At 37.0% G+C, this 14,120-nt stretch overlaps 1 protein-coding gene across 1 annotated transcript in view; it reads right to left on the reverse strand.

The window, feature by feature from the left end:
- Nucleotides 1-14,120, reverse strand: part of usp43b (ubiquitin specific peptidase 43b) — a 145,412-nt gene that overhangs the window by 66,264 nt on the left and 65,028 nt on the right. The window contains exons 4-6 of the mRNA XM_057861549.1: nt 9,110-9,202; nt 5,082-5,217; nt 1,826-1,970 (exon numbers count right to left, since the gene is read on the reverse strand). Of these exons, the coding sequence (XP_057717532.1) occupies nt 1,826-1,970; nt 5,082-5,217; nt 9,110-9,202 (374 nt within the window). The remainder of the gene's footprint in view (nt 1-1,825; nt 1,971-5,081; nt 5,218-9,109; nt 9,203-14,120) is intronic.

The following is a 14,120-nucleotide window of genomic DNA, read 5'->3' on the forward strand; positions in this document are numbered from 1 at the left end:
TAGTTACCAGTTCATTTTGGTTTTCACTACTATAGAATATGTTTGTGTCATCTGCAAAAAGTATAAATTTCAATAACTGAGATACAGTATATATATAGTTATGTCAATCACAAACGATTGACATAATTCTTATATAAATCTGCGCCTGATGCGGGCCAACTTCACGGAGGTGCCTGCAACATGAAATTAGTGCTGCAACGATTAATCGATTAACTCGAGTATTCGATTAGAAAAAAAGATTCGAATTTGGCTACTTCGAGTATTAGTTTAAATAAAGTGGCGTTGTTATGGTTTGTTTTTGAAAGTGTTTGCATTTAGTTTTATTGATTTGGGTGGATACACTGCCCCCTAGTCTGCCTCATATTACATGGCCAAATCCAGCTGCTCCCTGTTAAGACCAACATAAGCTCGGTTTTTGTTTGAGCTAATGTTTAAAGCATTCATAATGTAGTTTAAAGGTATATTTAGCCAATTTTGTGGGAATATACTGTATGTCTGAACCATTTTTAAGAGCATTGTGAAAACAGCGGACTTTTGCTATGTAAGTTAGCCAATTGTTCTTTGTTGTACATACATAGATCGTTATTATTAGTATTTTTTTTTTATACCATTTGAGGCCCAGCTCAGGTATTTTAATTTTTTTCATGTTTATCCGATTACTTGATTATTCAAACCATCTAGTTCATTGATTAATCGACTACTAAAATAATTGATAGCTGCAGCCCTACATGAAATAGAATGATGAAGCACACTTGCTTCCTACAACAGGACAATAATTCCACACATACCTTCATATAAACTTGTGAATGGCTTGCAAAAAAATATTTATATTTATACAGTCTTGAATCTGATGGAACTGCTGTGGATTGACCTTGAAGGCCATTCATGCTTAAAAACCTGCCACGGTTGCGGAATTTAAACAACAAGGTGTCCAAAATATCTCTATAGAGATGACAAAGATTCATTGCCAGTTATAGATCTCATCTCATTTGATAGACTTGTTTTGTCTACACAGGCCCGGCTAACTTTGAAAAAGTTTATTTATCAATAAATAAAATCACCACTTCACAACAATTTTATGACTACTTTGGTTGGCTGGGTTTTGTATTGAAATTTGTTTGAGGGATCATCAACATTTAGGGGACAACTTGGAAAAAAAAAAAACAATTGTCTTCATTTATGTAACGTAAATGCGTGTTTGTGGAATGTTACAGGAAACTGGAAAAGGTGTGAGGTGGACGTGCTAGACAGTCGGCCACTGTGCTGTCTGGAATGCAATTTAAATATTTCACACGATACCATCTATAAACCAGCAAGTGTTGTTATTTGTTGCATCTGCTCTCGTAGTGACGGATAAAAAAAGTACATTTCCCAAAGTCTAGCTTTTTATTCAACACTGCAGTGCTCAGACAATGGCGAGCAACATTTTAACTTACCTGTGAGTAATAGAAAAATAGAGGCAGGTTAGTTGTTTTTAAGCACAAAACAAAGAAAAAAATGTACAAAACACTAGCTGAAAAAAAGTTTGAATGCAGTGAAGACATTGGAGATGTAAATATAACACCACAAGAGGACTGTGCATAATTCACTGTGTTCAATGTGATGTTATATACTTTGTAATGTGCTTCCCAAGGCTCCCCTGCAGTCAGGTGCACTCCCTGCGGGTTTCATTAAGAATACTAAAGAATAAAACTGACTGTTTGCTTAAAATGACTGTGTTTGTAAAGTATAAAGCAAGTAATGAGTCTAGCAAACAACAATAGATTACCTTCAAATACATAAAGCTTGTTACAACCTTGAGCTACATTTGCAAACAGTAGTTTACCTGATGTTCGTGCAGAGCCGCCTCTGATGTAGAGGGGCGGAGCCTGGAAGGCATAGATGACATCATTTTCAGCTATTCTGGTCAGATCGTCTTCGTCAAAGAAGGAGCGCTGGAATCCAGTGGAGTAAACCTCAGTCAAGATCACCTAGAGAGACAGACAGACCGCGAAGAATATTTAGAGTTTTTTTTTTAAATCGACACATTTGTTGATTTCGTGAAAAATGAGTCCATTTACATTTTACACATTACAAATATCTACCTGGAACCTAAGGTACCTAATAATGTATTTTCATAGACTTAAAAATCTATTGACCTGACACTTCATCATTCTTTGCGTCACGCCTTATCAGAGGGGGCCGAGCTTCATTTAGTAATAGCCGAAGACGGCACACGGTCATGTCGGATTTAAGCTTGGATTTACTTACGATTGGATTTAACTATAAAAGCTGTACGGCATACAAACAGGAAGGATTGTCTCAGGAGTGATTTGTTCGAGGATTCAAGATAAATATGATATTTTTCGTACCATGCATGCGTGATTGAAGCATTTATTTGCAGGAATTTTCTTCTTTGTTTACACATGGAGGCGGCTTATTTTCGTAACTGACTAGCCCCATAGTTGGCAATATTTACGTGAAGTAAATGCTACCTGCATGGTTTCTCTACTTTTAACCAAGAATCAAGACTTTTTTATGTCCATATCAATGAAGAATTCGGGGATTTAAGCATTCACAAGAATTTTCGACAGAGAAGCTCCTTTTACGCCAGGCGGCCGCTAGCTTCACTCACTAACATAGTAGCATGGTACTTCGTCAATATACGTAAAATAAACGCGAACTGTACGGTTTCTTGGCTTTTAACCAAGAAACGAGACAGTTTTACATCCATATCTATGAAGAATTCAGGGATTTAAGCATTTATTCACAAGAATTTTCGCCAGAAAAGCTCCTTTTACGCCAGGCGGCCGCTAGCCTCATTCGCTAACATAGTAGCATGGTGCTTCATCAATATACGTAAAATAAACGCTAACTTTACAGTTTCTTTGCTTTTAACCAAAAATCGAGAGTATTTTACTTCCAAATCTAAGAAGAATTCGGCGATTAAAGCATTTATTCACATGAATTTTCACCAGAAAAGCTCTGTTTACGCCAGGTGGCCGCTAGCCTCATTCCCTAACAGTATATAGTGTATAATGATAATAAAGGGATATTCTATTCTATAATCAGTTGTGATTGTCTATACAATTTATTAATTATCTATTTACATATTATTTAGGATTGATTTTCAATGTTTTCCTCAAGTATTAAGTTTCTGATGTTAAATTTAGTGATTTATTAGCTGTTGAAAACAAAAGAAGTAAAAAAAACAAAAAAAAAAAAACAAAACAGTTGCTATTTTGGTCAAAAACATATATGTTAAATATTGCTATTGATCCTGGAAATATAGGTGATTATCTCTGCATTTGGTGATTTTTGTGCATCTAGTGTAAAATCTGAGACTTTTATAGCCATTTTAAGTTGTGTTATACTTATATAGAAAATAATTAATCAGGATTTTATAAGGGAACGACTGAATTTTTTGATGCCGCTGCTCATGGAGACTCATATATGGCTAAGGCAGGTGCCTGTCTTGGTTTTACGTCGGTAGCAGATTACGTTTTGTAAATATTTGAATTTGAAGTTTTTGAAAATAGGCCCCCTATGAATTGGCGCCGTTTCCCGTGTCATGTCAATAGGTTATGAAGTCTATGGTATTTTCTATACTGTTATGGCGCTTCAGGTTTTAACAGTATGAACATCTAAAACAGTGGTCTCCAAACTAATCCACATAGGGCCGCAGTGGGTGCAGGATTTCTCTCCAACATAACAAGACTAGGGCTGCAGCTATCGAATATTTTAGCAATCGAGTAATCGACTGAAAATTCTATCGATTAATCGAGTAATCGGATAAAACAAATATATTTTTTGGTGAGGAGCGATTATAAATATACATGAGAAAACAAGACATTTCATCTAATCTTGAACCATTTTCAGTCAATCAATGTCTTTATTTTCGATGTATATTGTTGAAAACAGCCAACAATTGCATCTCAAACTGTAACTAGATTAAAAAAAAAAGACATTCACTTCTTTCAGTCAAAAAACTTTTAGATCTTATTAACATATGTATATATATATATATATGTAAATATATCTTACCTAAAAATGCCGTTACGCTTGATAACACACATCACTTAAAAGTTAGGATTTTCTCCCCCCCACGTGTTTCAATTGAATTTCTATTTGTGTCAAGGCATTTATAAGTTCTAGTTAAGTTTTAAGTTAGTCTAAACTGTAAGTCCTGATAGGATTTTGAGTTTTTGCAGTGTTAAAAAAAAAAGTATGATACAGGCTGTATTGGAGCACATTAGGGACCAGTGCTACTTGGTGTTTTATCCAGCAATGACTACTGAGCTAAAATTGATAGTTAGCATTATTGAGTTATTATTTTACACCCTAATCACTCCACAACGCTACGTTATGTTAAAGCCTGTATGTAAGACACGTTAGCCACGCATCGAAAGTGGTCATAATTAATAGAAACCTAGCCCTCCGCAGAGCTAACATTACGTGAGCTAGTGACATTAACGTTAATCTTATTTATTAGCCCTTAGCGCTCTTTATTAGCGCTTAGCGCTCTACTGCTTTAAGATGGCGGCTGTTGACTAACGCTGCCCAGACGCGGCCGAGTCTGTCATTTCGCATCTAGTTCAACATACATGTGATCTCTATGACACTCATCAGACGCTACCTGCTACCAACGAAGCATCGTGCGGTATTTAGCAATGTCGGCTTTGTTTGTAGCGGCTGTCGGCTGCAGTAAGTTTTTTTTTTTTTTTTTTTCCCGCTTCTTCCTCTACGCACGTGACATCAGCGCGTTGTCCCGCATTAAAAGTAGTCCGAGCAAAACGTGATGCTTAGAGCTGTCAAAATAAACGATTACTCGAGGTGAATAAAATTACTCGGATCAGTTTTTAAACTCGAGTTACTCGTGTTGCTCGAGTATTCGTTTCAGCTCTAAACAAGACCACATCTTTTCACCAATCTGGTGTTTTATAAGTGCAATCAGTTGATTGCAGTCAGGTGCTGCTTGTTTTAGTAGAAACCACATTGGTTAAAAGGTCTGTGCTTGATCGGTATGAACCAAAACCAGGACCCACAGCAGCCCTCGAGGACCGGTTTGGAGACCCCTGATCGAACAAAGATCTTGTGTTTACCTGATCTGGGGAAATGTTGCCCTCATCAGCCACCATCCTCCTCAAGCAGGCGACAGAGCCAAACAGAGGCACAGCGAGACCGACTCGCAGATACCTTTGTCCTTTGGTGCTGAACACCAGAGTCACAGACAATGGCCTGCCAAGACAGTTACGCAGTCAGGAAAAGATGGCAGCAACGTAACCTCTATTTGGTGTTCTCTTCTGAGTTTAAGCAGACTGCTCTATTCTATGGCACGTCGCGGACAAAAGAAGACTTTCATGAATAAATCAATACATTTCAACATTAATAATGGATCATTAGGAGTTAAGTTTTATGACTGCCAAATAATGGAATGTATTGCATTTTTAAAAGCAGGGAGCCCTTGGCTCTGACCTCTCCAGGGGCAGCAACCCCTTTTACGCACCCTTTTCAAGCTTACAAGGTTGTGCAGCAGTTACTCCTCACCTCTCTTTGTGAAGTGCACAAGGTTAACATTATTGTTCATTGATAAGCATTCCATCTGCCATACGAATGGCTTAGTATGTCTGTGTTGGTGCCTGTACACTCCCCCACCCACATACACGGTACACCATGGATTTCTATAGATTAACTCAATGGCTGCCATTGGCAGTAATTGACGCTAATCCAATTGAACTGGGACGACTGGTAGGAAATGGTAAATGGAGTTACACTTGTATAGTACCTTTCGACCTTTAAGGCACTGAAAGCATTTTGACACAATATCCTCATTTACCTACTGAAGACGCAGCATCAGGAGTAACGTGGGGTTTCAATATCTTGCTCAAGGATACTAAGGCGAGGTCACCAGGGAAGGGAATTGAAGCCACAACCTCTGGGTTGGGGAAATGACTACTCTACCACTGGGCCATTTAATGAACAAATGTTCATTAATGCTGTATCTGTGGCATATGAATTTAACAGAATAATTCAGCATGTCATGCTGGGCAGTGTTATATCATGGTGGCAGAAAACAAACAAACAAAAAAATCAATGTCACAAAACCCCTTGCAAACCATGCAAATGTCACGTGACCAAACCCAGAACAAAGGTTAGTTGACTTGAAATTCATTAATAGGGTTCCCACAGGTTTCCTCAAGTTAAATCTAAGACTTTTCAAGACCTACCGTATTAGCCCGAATATAAGACGGCCCTGATTATAACACGACCCCCTCTTTTTCAAGAATCAAGTTTGAAAAAACACTTTTTGAACACCAAATTAATTTTTATACAGAAAAGAATTACAGTACATCTGAAACAAATGATTATAACAATATATTTGAGAGAAAAAGCATGTTATTTTCCCTCATTCTAATCTAAATATCCGAACATTTAAATATGTAAATTAAAGTGCAATCACATTCCTAAATGAATGGCTTCTGGTCTTTGAAAAGTAAATAAATCAATCTATTGTGATAAAACAAAATTGCAATAACTAATAATAAATGCATTAACCCTTTATTGCCAAATGTATCACATTTGATACACCTAAAATTTCAGGATTTTGAGCTTAATTCAGAATTTTGACATTTCTTTTTGAAAAAAAAATGATGGATGCAAGTCAACACATGCATCTGCAGGTCCCATGAGAAAAGAAAAACAGGATTTAGCAAAAGTTATAGATATTAGAGCGCTTATTACACATATTCATTTTGACTTTTATTTTTACAAATTTGAAAAAAAAAATGTTTCATTAGGACCTTATTTTTCAAATTTTGGGATTCTCTGATACTTGCTTCATGTTGCAGGTATTTAAGGGTTAAACATCAAAGTGAGGTCTACCTGTAACTGTAGTGTTGAAACAAATCTGAATAAGGAAAAACCTTGCAATAAAATAATGCAAACTGGTTAGACTTGAGAGTAGCTGAGATCTGTCATGACAGAACATTACTCCTCAAGTTCAGCATTCGCTTCAATGATATCTGGCGCCCTGAATGGGTATAATGTCTCGACCCCGAATATAAGACGACTCCCACTTTTCCAGTCTTATTTCAATGCAAAAAACACCGTCTTATATTCGGGCCAATACGGTAATTTAGACCATTAAAAAAATATATATATATTTTACAGCCATATTGAACATGAAAAACAAAATCCGTGAATTTGTGTTCATTTATTTCTCAAAACTGGAAATGTGGAATGTGTGCAGGATGTAAGAATGCAGCATATTGAATAGCCTACTCATGCAACACCACCACAGCGCAGACACAAACCACAGACAACTGGCCAAGTAGAGGCGTGCTCGTTAGCATTAGCATTTAGTGTGGCGAGCGTCATCTTAAACTCTTGGGCAACCACAACACCTCACGGTTGCTGTGGACCCAAATGATGCACGTAGATCCACTCTTGCAAATCCACTAGCAATCGCGGCTGGGCTGGGATGCAGGGGGGTGCAGCACTAGTTAGCTGCTGTCGCTTCACTTACATTAGCAGCTCACTGGCTGGCTTCAGGCTTATCATCAGCTGGCTGGCTTAAACAGGCAGATTGTAAAACGCCAGCAATGGAGGGAGTTTGTTTCTTTCCTTTCATGGAAGTTATGTGCTCGGACGACTTCGCATTGGACTCTAGTGCCTTCATGCCCATCTTACCCAGATGATTTTTTTTTTTGCATACGATGCAGAAAGCCTCGATCACACTGCTATCCACTGGTTAGAGCCAAAGGCGAAAGGAATGTTTACTCAACCACGCTTCGTTGAATTTACATTTCCCCATCTCTCTAATATGAAATGTATGGCTAGGAGTAAAAAAAAAAGACCCGGATACGAACATTCAATACATTTTCAAGGCTTTTTAAGGTATTATTAGCAAATCCATAAATTCAATGCTTTTAAGATTTTTTTAGACCCCGTGGGTACCCTGATTAAGCTAATTTGGTTAGGTTAGGCTAACTAACACAGATTTGATATGTATGGCTAACAGCAGTAATGTGTCTCTACCAGTTAATCCAAATGTATTTTTTGTAGAGAATTTAATGAACGGTTGAAGATGATTTACATTTTTTTTTTGTTTTTTAATTTCCTGAAATGTGGTGATTTTGTGAGGATTACATAACGCGATTTTGATGCTAGGTCACCAATTTTGACATGGATATTTTCAAACTATCTTGCAATTCCAAACAGTGTGAGCATTCCTACTCTATAACTGTGCTAATACAAGATAGATTTGCAACCATACTAGGTAAACGAACTGATCTATTATGCAAAGAATGCAATACCCAAATGAGACAATTCACTGTTTGGGTTATTCAGCACGGGACATATTTGTTTAGAAACGATCTGCGTGTTTGAGTACACGGCTCAGCCAGTGAGTATATTTACACATAGAGAAAGAAAGCCTTAAAACCCTCACTTGATTTTTCTCAGTATAGCTCTTCAGAGAGAAAAATAATGTTTGAAAAAGCTTTCATCTACATATGTCTTTTATCGTGATTTTTTTCCCCCTATTAAACTGGTCAGTGGAGCAGACACATGCTCTAGATTTAAGCGTAACCTTACTTCTAATTGCTATATGCAATAAATCTTATTGCCAGTGGTGACTCAAAAATACTCGATATAACAAGGCTTTAGCAATGTATGATAATACTAGCTGAATAATCACAAAAAATATAACCTACTGGTCAAAAGAAAAAACAAATACATCATCAGTACCTGTAGTATATCCCATTTGTGATCCCAAAGCACCTTTAGTGTCTACAGTCATTCTGTATTGCACCTCAGTTAAGGTTGAAGGCTTTGTTAGCAAAACAGTGCTTTAAACAAAATGCTTACATCAGCCTGTTTGCAGCTATGCAAGCCTCTTAATGTGGATGTCATTAGCTGACAGAGTTGCTTTTTCAAATGAATCTTTTGCATATGCGGTCTATACCAGACACTTGTGTTTGAATAGATTCCAAACCATAGCAACTCGTCAAGTCAACTGGGATCCAGTTATACTGGGTTGAATGAAGTCGGTGGACAAATTAAAGATTAAAATAAAATGCTGAAACACTGCATGAAATGGATTGTTAATAGTGAAAGTCGCAGTACTCACCTGGTCTGTCGAAGAGGAATTGGCAGTGAGATACAAAGGAAAGGGTCAAATGTGTTGCTCTGTTTCAAACAATGGGGGCATGTCAGTGAAGATCTGTGCAAAACAAAGGGCATATATATTAGTCTCCAAAACCGCACTTTCAAATCAGTCTCTTAGTTCCACTGATTAGGTCTGGCAGGAATGAAGTGGCTTAATTACATCACGTGTGAAGAATACACCCCAAAATATAGTTGCATTCAGATCTGATTGAGAGAATAGAAAAGACAAGCTTTCCATCATGTTGCATCACTCGCAGCAGTGCATCTAATGCTCATGTAATGGCACAGTGGGATCGCTGCAAGGAAATGTAGAGAACTTAAAATGACTTTTCCTCTGTATCTGAATGCAAACGACATGATCCACTGAGTGACAGCAACTCAGAATCATCTTTATTAGTCAAGTATGTTAAAAAGAAACAAGGAAATTTCTCCACAAGTTCGGGTTTCACAGATAAGTCCCACAAATAAGTCACTGTTTCACAGAATTTAAGAAAAAATACATTTACAGGCCACAAAAGGACTAAAAGCTGCAGGTGTTCACATTTTAAAGGGATCCACGGATAGAAAGACTTGTAGTTCTTAAAAGATAAACGTTATTATGAGTTAAAACCCCTCTTGATGTTTTTCGTTTTTATACAATTTATAAAATTAGTTTCACTAGTAGGTCGCCATTGTTGTTGACGTCGCAGGGCGGTGACGTCACATGGTTACGCTGCCGAGCTTCCAGAGTATGACTCCAGCGACATAAACAAGTCATCTTTTCCCTTTCAATTTAAACCCGAGAGGAACCTTAATGAGCATGACAGCACTGTTGATATTTCATAAAACGAGCAGCAAAAGTAAAATGGACAGGTAAGACCGGATGAGACAAGACCAGAGTAGGGAAAACAAACGGTGTTCTGCCAAAATGTGCTGGTGAAAACTGGCGAAACATCCAACAAGAGGCGAGTTTGACAGCCAAAGTACTACCGTGCGCTTTTAGCTTGTTTTGTTTAGATGCATACAGACAGAACATACTAAAGATGCCTTAAGAAAATACTTAAACATAGTAATATCAAATAAGGGTGGTTCAACTATGCTACGTGACTAATGTGGTCAACAGATCAACAATCTGGTTTTAAGCGACCTAAAGAAAACAATGCTTAAAAGTATGAGAGGGAAACACATGCAAAAAGTATTTTGAGGCAATGAAAAGGTAATAAAAGACTCAATAAAAACACAAATAGTAAGTACTCGCCGCTTTTAACCGATGAGCGCATGTGTTGGATGTCTTGCCACGTAGAACGAATTACAGTAACCCAGATTGTTATAGATTTCTAAATTTTAATAGCAATATTTTATGTGTTTCTAATAACATATTTTAGTAAAAGAAAACAATTGTGGCTTATTAGAGTCTACTGGTCTTAAAGTCCGAGGTTCCCTTTAATATGGGATATTTACATAGAGAGATGTTACACAAAGATTTGATTGATCAAAAATCTTTTAATATCAACATCAAATTAACATCAACACGCTGAGTTGCGTCCTCCTCATTCATCTGCAGCTCTCTGTCAGGGAAGCTAGACACTACCACACGCCACACTTAAGATCTCTGAGGCAGTCTGAAACCATAAAAACACTTAACTTTAAAAACAGGTGACTGCAACTGTAAGGATGAGAAAAAATTAAAATCTACTTTACCTTAACTTCTTAGCTTGCAGTGGACAGAACCCTCCCCATTGTGCTCGATGAACTAGACAAAACAGTTTTTTCGTAGCACACCGTGGTTTATGCATCCTTTTTAAATCAGTCTCCCAGTAGTTAGCCTTAAATCGTTCTTCTGTCGCAGTACGTAGCATCAGATGGAGCCGTATTTGTCAGAAAGTTTTGCTGGTGCTAGCAGCCGAGAGCCAAGTTTGTGGAATTTGGATATCCATTCTTTTGTCTAACCATACTTGGTCAGCCTGTAATGGTTCTTCAGTCGTGGCACCAAGGGTCTTCTCTTGACAACAAATTGGCATGCACCGGAAAATAACTACTGTAGTATTCACACAAAGTTTGGAACTCATGGGTGTTGTTGTACCTCGTAATGGACCACTTGAGCTAGTTGATAGAGACTTTGAACAAGACCTAAGCGGCAACGTCATCATTAAATGCCAGCCCGCTAAGTGAAATTTATGAAGTGAATAGACATTTTGATTTTCACTTAACGGCAAAGCATGAAGCTTGTTTGAACCAAAAAGAAAATCCTTAAAGAAGACTCTTTGTTAGTAAAGCTGCTGGGTTCAAATTAGGAAAAAAAAAAAAGATATAATTCTCAATGCACGATAATTATCGATCTGATAATTATCGGTCCGATAATAGGAATTTTGACGTCATCCCAATAAATCCGATAACAATATATATTATCGGGCCTAATAATAATATTTTTGGCACGGTGTCGGATTGGGATGTGTGCGTTTGTTTCAACTCCTGTTTTGCCAATATGCAAAGTTTTGTTACTGGTTTCGAGGCCGTATTTTTCCTTCACTAAGTTAGAAACCATACTATGCCAATTAGCAAATGTTTGTATTTTACATTATTATGTTTGCAAGTTCTTGAGAGGTCTTTTGGTTATTGATAGGCTTGCTGTTCTATAATTTCCATGTTAAGAAAGTTGTTTCATGGACCAAAACGACATAAGTCTCCTCTCCTGTTGCACCAAATGTTTTATCTGCTGACAAAGCACAATACCTGTTGGGTTTATGTTTGTTTTAGATCTGTGCTCATTGTTCAGGGGAACACATCGTCAATAATATTGACTGATTGATTGTGGTTTACTCAAATTATATTTACTTGAAAAAAATAATATGGGCACTTTATTTGAACTCAAAACTGTTCTTGTGTTTGTTTTGGTTATTATAATCATGTTCATGTCATCATGAAATTCTGGTTCAGTCAAAGGCAAGTCTATGCTGAATCAACCATTAGTATTTTTGACCTACAGGTGTTCAAAAACTCAGGTGAATATACATTGAAAAATTATATATATATATATATACAGTATATATAGAGAGATATATTATCGGTTATCGTTTCCGTATACGGGTATCGTATACCGGTATCGGCCTTGATGAGCAGGAAGTTACTGTATTGGTATCGGTTTCAAAAAATTGATATCGTGCACCCCTAGATATAATAAAATACAATAGAATAGAGCTGAAATGATTACTCGAATAACTAGAGTAACTCGAGTTCAAGAATTGATCGAGGAATTTTATTCGTCTTGAGGAATTTTGCCATCTCTAAGCATCACGTTTTGCCGGGACTACTTTTAAGGCGGCACAACGCGCTGACATCACGTACGTACTGGAAGAAAACAGTGGCGGCGGATATATTTGATTTCAACCTTGCATGGATATAGAGATAACATGAAGAAGCTGACGAAAGCCAAGAGAAATGCACCAAGAAAAGGCAGAAAATATCAAAAGCGTGGTAGCATTTGAAGCTATAGACCAAGGCAAACACTGTTTCATGTGTTCAACCCTATCACTACCCGGCCCCGGCTACTCACGGCCTCGCTGACGCTTCCACACCCCCAACTGGAACCCACGACTGATGACCCCCCCCCCCCGAAAACCGCTTAGCCCCCTTGTCGGGACAAGGTAAAATTAAGTTGACGTAGCGCTATTAAATAAGATTAATGTGACCGTACCTTGCTAACGTAACGTTAGCCCTGCGGAGGGCTAAGTTTCTATCAATTATGACTACTGTCGATGCTTGGCTAACGTGTCTTTCATGCAGGCTTTATTTAATCTATAAAAACACAGTGCTGTAGAGTCATGAGGGTGTATAATAAAAACATGATAAAGCCAAATGTCAATTTTAGCTCGATAGTCATTGATGGATAAAACAAGTAGCACTGGTGCCTAATGTGCTCCAATACAGCAGGTATCATACATTTATTTTGAACACTGCAAAAACTCAAAATCCTATCAGGACTTACAATTTAGATTTAATATTAAAACTTAACCAGAATTTAAAAATAGCTTGTGGAAATGGAAAAACAATTGAAACATGTAGGAAAAGCACATAACTTTTAAGTGTTGTGTGTTATCAAGCGTAATGACATTTTTCGGTAAAAAATAAGATTTTTTTTTTTTTTTTTTTTTAATAAGATCTTAAGATTTCTGAGTGAAAGCAGTGAATTTGTCGCTTTATTTTTGTAGTCACATCATCTGAGATGCAATCGTTGGCTGTTTTCAACAATGTACATCTAAAATAAAGACATTGATTGTCTAAAAATGGTTCATTTTTGCCACTATTGGATCTCAGCGCCGCATTCGACATGGTAGATCACAACATACTACTCAGCAGATTGGAACAGTGGGTAGGGCTTACTGACATTGTTCTTCAGTGGTTCACATCTTATTTACATGATAGGGATTTCTTTGTGTCAGTCGGAAATAGGCATGTGCCGGTATGATATTTTGACGGTACGATAACCGTGAGCAAAAATACCGCGGTTTCACGGTATCACGGTATTGCAATTATAGCTCCAAAAAATTTTGAGATGTATGGGTTAAAAAAAAAAAAAAAAAAATTCCATTGAACAGGATTTTTTTTTTCAGACCATAGCTGCAAATTGGAACATGAATCTATTGTTAAAATAAATAATCAATAAAAAAATATTTTAAATAAAATTAAACTAAATATAACTTATAGACTATACTCACAGCCACAGCTCAAGTTGCTCAAGATTAGAGCAAGAACAAAATAATTTATATAAAAAAGTAAAAACACTTCTGAATAAAATTTTTTAGAAATTTATACTGCATGACTTGTTTTTTTGAGGGTGGAAAAGCTTAAGTGAAGTTTCGCCATTTTCAGCCACTGTGTCAACTCTAGTCTACATGATGTCATGCCTTTGTGTTAAAAAGAACATAAAGAATTCATAAGTTACTTAAAAATGTATAAGTTAGTTAAAATGTCAATATTGTTGTGGAAAGGTTTCA

This window comes from Corythoichthys intestinalis, chromosome 16 (assembly GCF_030265065.1).
Source record: "Corythoichthys intestinalis isolate RoL2023-P3 chromosome 16, ASM3026506v1, whole genome shotgun sequence".
NCBI classification, from domain to species: domain Eukaryota; kingdom Metazoa; phylum Chordata; class Actinopteri; order Syngnathiformes; family Syngnathidae; genus Corythoichthys; species Corythoichthys intestinalis.